Source organism: Pseudomyrmex gracilis, unplaced genomic scaffold, assembly GCF_002006095.1.
Source record: "Pseudomyrmex gracilis isolate BER0280 unplaced genomic scaffold, ASM200609v1 scaffold_1396, whole genome shotgun sequence".
NCBI classification, from domain to species: Eukaryota; Metazoa; Arthropoda; class Insecta; order Hymenoptera; family Formicidae; genus Pseudomyrmex; species Pseudomyrmex gracilis.
The window spans coordinates 5,335-11,004 of NW_018021980.1; the positions used below are offsets into that span (position 1 = coordinate 5,335).

General features: G+C 44.0%; 1 protein-coding gene across 1 annotated transcript; it reads left to right on the forward strand.

Moving 5' to 3' along the window:
* The first annotated feature begins 282 nt into the window (after positions 1 to 282).
* On the forward strand, positions 283 to 4,149 carry LOC109862121. Its single transcript, XM_020442052.1, has 5 exons — positions 283 to 853; positions 1,205 to 1,531; positions 1,713 to 2,221; positions 2,907 to 3,097; positions 3,906 to 4,149. Exons 1-5 carry the CDS (start codon positions 283 to 285, stop codon positions 4,147 to 4,149), a joined length of 1,842 nt encoding a protein of 613 aa, XP_020297641.1.
* The last annotated feature ends 1,521 nt before the right edge of the window (positions 4,150 to 5,670 follow it).

Genomic DNA, 5,670 nt, shown 5'->3' on the forward strand with positions numbered 1-5,670 from the left:
GGCAAAGTAAACGTTGTGGACAAAACGTGCAGTTATTGCAAAAAAGCAGGGCATATCAAAGAAAATTGCTGGTCACTGAAAGGCAGGAAAAATAAAAAAGGAGCTGTAAAAGCCATATGTGCAGCAAAAGACAGGAAAAAGAAAAGCCGAAGTGACAATAGCGAGTCATCGAGTGACGAAGAGAACAACGGAAAAGAAAAGAAAATATCCGTGTCAGTAGCAGAGCTACAGGTAGCCGAGCTACATGCTGCGCAAGCGGTTTTGGACTTAGTCACTGTACCGATGAGAGAAGCAAAGAAAGGCGAAGTGGAATTGCTTTATGACACTGGAGCTACAGTGTCATTGATTAAAAAGAAATATTTAAAAGAGAAAACGCCAGCCGAGAGAACGAGCATAAAACTGACAGGCGTTACAGGGCATCAAGCAAGCGTCATAGGGAAAATCACAGCAACCATACGGCTAAAAGACAAAAATATTAAGCATCCGGTTTATGTTGTAAGAGACGATTTCCCAGTTAGCTACCAGGGCATTTTAAGAAATGACTTTATGAAAAAGCACAATGCCAAGCCGGATTCCAAAGCGGGAAAACTCTCGCTGGGAAAAAATAAGTTGCAATTGCGCCCATACAAAAATGTAAAATTGCAACCATGTAACGAAACAATCGTGCAAGCTGTAACTGATAGTAATCAGATCGGAATAGTACAAGGGGAAGAAACGCAGCCAGGAGTTTTCATAGGAAGCTGTTTGGTACAACCAAAAGGAAATTTTTGCCCCGTGAGTATAGTAAATACTACGGAAAAAACGGTAACAATAAACACTCCGCGTGTTAAATTGGAAACGCTAGAAGAAGAGAGTGAGACAAGTAGCAAAATAGCAAACGCAAGCATAAAAACGGAGAGGTCAACACGCCGCAAAAGAGTAAAAGAGGCATTGCGAGTGAAGCATTTAAATAAAGAAGAGAAAGAAACAGTGTACGAGGTACGCGAGGAGTATCAAGATATATTCCATCTTGCAGGGGAGCCGTTATCTAAGACAAGCGCGGTGAAGCATAAGATACCTGTGAGAGTTGACACCACTCCGATAAGCGTTAAGCCATATAGGTTGCCGCAGAAGCATAAACAAGAGGTAGAAAAACAAATCGGAGAAATGTTAAAAAGCGGAATAATACGCGATAGTGAAAGTCAGTGGAACGCACCTTTACTAGTGGTTCCGAAAAAGATGGACGCGTCCGGCGTGAAAAAATTAAAAATAGTCGTAGATTTTCGACGACTAAATGAAGCGACAATAGGCGATTCTTTTCCACTGCCAAATATTGCAGAAATATTGGACCAACTTGGGAATGCGAAGTATTTCTCAACGTTAGATTTGGCGTCCGGGTATCATCAGATACCGATGGACGAAGAAAACAGAGGAAAGACAGCGTTTTCAACGCCGCATGGTCACTACAAATATAACAGAATGCCTTTTGGATTAAAAAATGCGCCGGCGACGTTACAAAGGTTGATGAATTCGGTCCTGATGGGACTACGAGGTATAAAGTGTTTCGTGTACCTCGACGATATCGTGATACACGGTGCGAGCTTGCAAGAGCACAGCAAGCGGCTACGAGAGGTTTTAAAAGATTGCGGAAGGATAATTTAAAGTTGCAGCCAGATAAGTGCAAATTTTTTCGCAAAGAGGTCACGTATTTAGGGCACGTGATTACCGAGAAGGGTATATCGGCGGATCCGTCGAAAATAAAGGCGGTCAAGAGATTTCCAGTTCCAAAAAAAGCGAAGGATATACAGGCGTTCATTGGTCTGGCAGGATACTACAGAAAATTTATCAACCAGGTCTCAAAAATAGAAAGCCGTTGACACGACTGTTGCAGAAGGAAGTAGCGTTCGAGTGGGGGCACGAGCAGCAGCAAGCGTTCGAAAATTTGAAAGAAAAGTTAATTATTGCTCCATTGCTCGCATATCCGGACTTCGACAAGGAGTTTATCGTGACAACCGACGTGTCGAGTTACGCGGTCGGCGCGGTGCTATCGCAAGGTGCGGTAGGTCGAGATCGGCCGGTTGCATACGCGAGCCGAGTACTCAATAAAGCTGAACGAAACTACAGCACGACAAAAAAAGAGTTACTCGCAATTGTGTGGGCAGTAAAGCATTTCAGGCCTTATTTATACAGAACGAAGTTCAAGATTGTCACCGATCATAAGGCACTGGTGTGGCTTTTTAACGTAAAGAACCCCGGATCGCGGCTCGTGCGATGACGTTTGAAGTTAGAAGAGTATGATTACGAAATCATGCATAAGAAAGGGAAGGCGAATACCAACGCGGACGCGTTGAGCAGAGCTCTCGCGGAGGCATGCACGTGCGAAGCGAAGGAGAACGAGAAAACAAGAAAAAAGAAGAGAGAGAGGCAAGAGCTAACCGAAGAGGAAAAGAGACAGATACTATACGAGTATCATGATTCACCGGTGGGCGCACACCAAGGAATAGCACGTACAGTAAAAAGAATAAGAATGAGGTACGACTGGCCTAAGCTGACAAGCGACGTGGAAAATTATATTTTGAAATGCAAATTCTGCCAAAAGAATAAGTTGTCGCGAAAAATAAAAGTACCGCTAGTAATTACGGATACGCCAGAAAAGCGTTTCGAAAAATGTGCGTTTGATATTGTCGGGCTGTTACCGGTGACAAGTAGCGGAAATAAATATTTGCTGACGTTTCAAGACGGTCTAACATAGTTTAGTAAGGCGATACCCGTTCCGAATCAAGAAGCCGCTACGGTAGCAAAGGAGTTCGCGACGAAAATTGTGTGTGAACACGGGATTCCGGAAACGATTTTAACGGATCGAGGAACAAACTTTAAGCAAACTGTTTAAAAATGTTTGCAAGTTACTGCGAATAAATAAAGTATAGACAACGGCCTATCATCCGGAAAGTAACGGAGCGTTAAAGCGTTTGCATCGAACATTAGCCGAGTATATACGTCACTACGTGAACAAGGACCAGACGGATTGGGACGACTGGGTGCCGTACGCAATGTTCGCGTACAATACGACACCACACACGGCAACAGGGTTTACACCCTTTGAGTTAGTATACGGGAGGTACGCGGAATTACCGACCGCCTTAACAAAATCAAACCGTCTACACAGTACAATTTAGAAAACTACGCGCAAGAATTAAAAGAAAAATTGCGGGCGACAAATCGAGTAGCGCGAGAAAAGCTCAAAGAAGAAAAGAAAAAAGCAAAACGTTATTATGACAAAAAGACAAAGCAAGCAGCATTTAGCGTGGGAGAAAAGGTCTTACTTTATGACGAGACACTGAGAAGAGGCAGATCTAAGAAAGTGGAATCAAAGTAGATAGAATCTTATGTGATAATTGCGAAAACGTCAGACGTAACGTATGCAATCAAAACAGGACAGCGCACGCAGAGTGTGCACGTGAATAGGCTGAAAGCCTTTGTAGAAAATTAAAAAACAAAAAGAACTAACCGGGTTGCCTCACTCATCGTCTGAAAGAACGATGAGGAGGTGGACGACGGGCGGCGGTGGCCCTAAGCAGACGACATCGTCGTCCGAATCGTCCGGGTTGACCTCCGGGTCGGGGGAGGCAGGCGGCGGAAGCCGCGAGCACAGGAAAACCACCTCCGGGAAGCCCGGTGGTGACGGCGGCGGGCCCTCGGGGGTGTGGGGCGTCACAGGGCGCGGGGAACCGGAGCTCTCGGAGCTCTCAGAACTAAGCGAGATCGTGGATCCTCCCAAGCTGTCGTTCGACGACTCCTCCGCACTATCATCAGTGCACGAGGAATACACAAATTTGGACATTTTACGAGCACTAAAACAAAGTGGTGTCGTTAAAAAAAAAGGCACACTTGTATGTTCTGAAACCAAACACTTACACTTGTTGTAGTAAACACAAAAAAAAACACACCGCTGTTACCGAGTCGGTGGCGAACGGGATACTGGTGCTCGTTGTCGTGAAGAGCCATGGTCCGAAGTACAAAAGACAGCAGGACGACTCAAACGTAAGTCCTAGGATTAGTATAAGCGATAATAAAAAGAGCTTAGATGACAGAGTATCGAACTCGGAGTACGACCGACGCTCGCGGTTCCACTTGTTAGGCGACACCATTCGCGATAAAAATAAAGTATAATGTATAAAGGCGTATTGAATAAAACATTTTGCTTGCAGGAAAATGTTGTTAATAAAAGTAGTAACAGTACTTATCTTTTGCGTCGCGTGGAGTAAAGCCGAGGACCAAGGGTACCACATACGAAAGTTTCAACACAATCCCGGCGTGTACTACAAAAAGTACGGAACGATGCTCCACGCTAGCGAAAAATGGAGACTAGTTGTAAGAGTGGACGTATCAACGGTATACACAAGAACGGAACGAACGGAACGTATGTTAGACTATACAACGAAGGCGTGCGAAAATGCGGCGATAACGCGCAGGACTAGAGAACTGTGCAAGGGGTTTGCTGCGGAGTTACGACAAAGATTGCAAAAAGTGGAAAAAATAGTAAAACGCGTTAACACTATAGTGGGAACACAAAAACGTAGTCAAAGGGGGCTGATTAACGCAGTAGGTTCCGTCGCGAAAATTCTGTTCGGTACAATAGATGCCGAAGACGAAAAGCAAGTTTCGGAACAAGTAGAGTTGTTAAACAAAAAACAAGCTGTTTTACAGCACGTGGTAAAAAATCAGCTGCAGGTTATAAACGCGACTATTGCTCACGTAGAAAACATTGAGGAGGTCGTAGAGAGAAAGGAAAACAAATTAAAAAACGCGATGGTTAAAATAACACAAAAGGTAGACAGTTACGCGCAGCAAGCCGAACTTAGCGAATATTTTATGGAATTAGGCAGCATGATTACAGAACTCGAGTTCAACGTGGAAAGTATCATGGGTTACGTCACGGACGTACAAGCGAAGTTTGCGCAGTTAGAAATGGTACCCGTTGAATTAATAATAAAAGGCCTCCAGGACGCGAATAATTGGTCTGCCCACGGATTACATTTTTGATTCGTCATAACACTGGAAAATTAGTCGACAATAAACGAATACGTCACAGTTAGCGTGTATTGTAAGAACGCGAATGTGTATACTGTCATCAAGTTTCCACTAGTAGCTCCGGTAGAATACGACTTGTTGAAGGTAGTACCCTTGCCGGTGCACGACCACGATAATGTTTTAAGGTGGCACAAGTAAAATTCGAGATAGTTGCAGTAGATGAAAATAAACAAACATACTCCATTGTAAAAGTGAGTCAGCTAGAGAAATGTAAAAACGTTGGAAATAATTATGTCTGCGATAATATAGAATCGGTGTCAAGATACACGCGGACGCACCATGCGAGGTGCAGGCATATGTTAGTAATTCAGGAGAGTTTTCCAATTGTAAAGAGGAAACTGTGATTTCGAACCACACAATGTGGATAAGGCTAGAAAAAGCGCGTGTATGGCTGTACTCAACCCCGAAAAGCGAGTCGGTGGTGATATCGTGCAAAAACCGAAAAGAAGCAAAGGAAACTATAAACGGAGTCAGAGAGATAAAGTTGTCGGAAAAGTGTAAGTTAGTGACGTCGGGTGATACTCTATTGACCACAGTACGATTCGACACCGCTCGATTCGACACAGATTTATTCGACACCAAATTATTCGACACCGTACG

Bases quoted from the DNA above. Each gene is read 5' to 3' on its own strand.
- LOC109862121 (XM_020442052.1), top strand. From the start codon at position 283: ATGAGAGAAGCAAAGAAAGGCGAAGTGGAATTGCTTTATGACACTGGA. The intron at 854-1,204 runs GTGAGACAAGTA...CACCTTTACTAG, and splicing joins GGAAACGCTAGAAGAAGAGA to TGGTTCCGAAAAAGATGGAC. The intron at 1,532-1,712 runs GTATAAAGTGTT...ATTACCGAGAAG, and splicing joins GGTCCTGATGGGACTACGAG to GGTATATCGGCGGATCCGTC.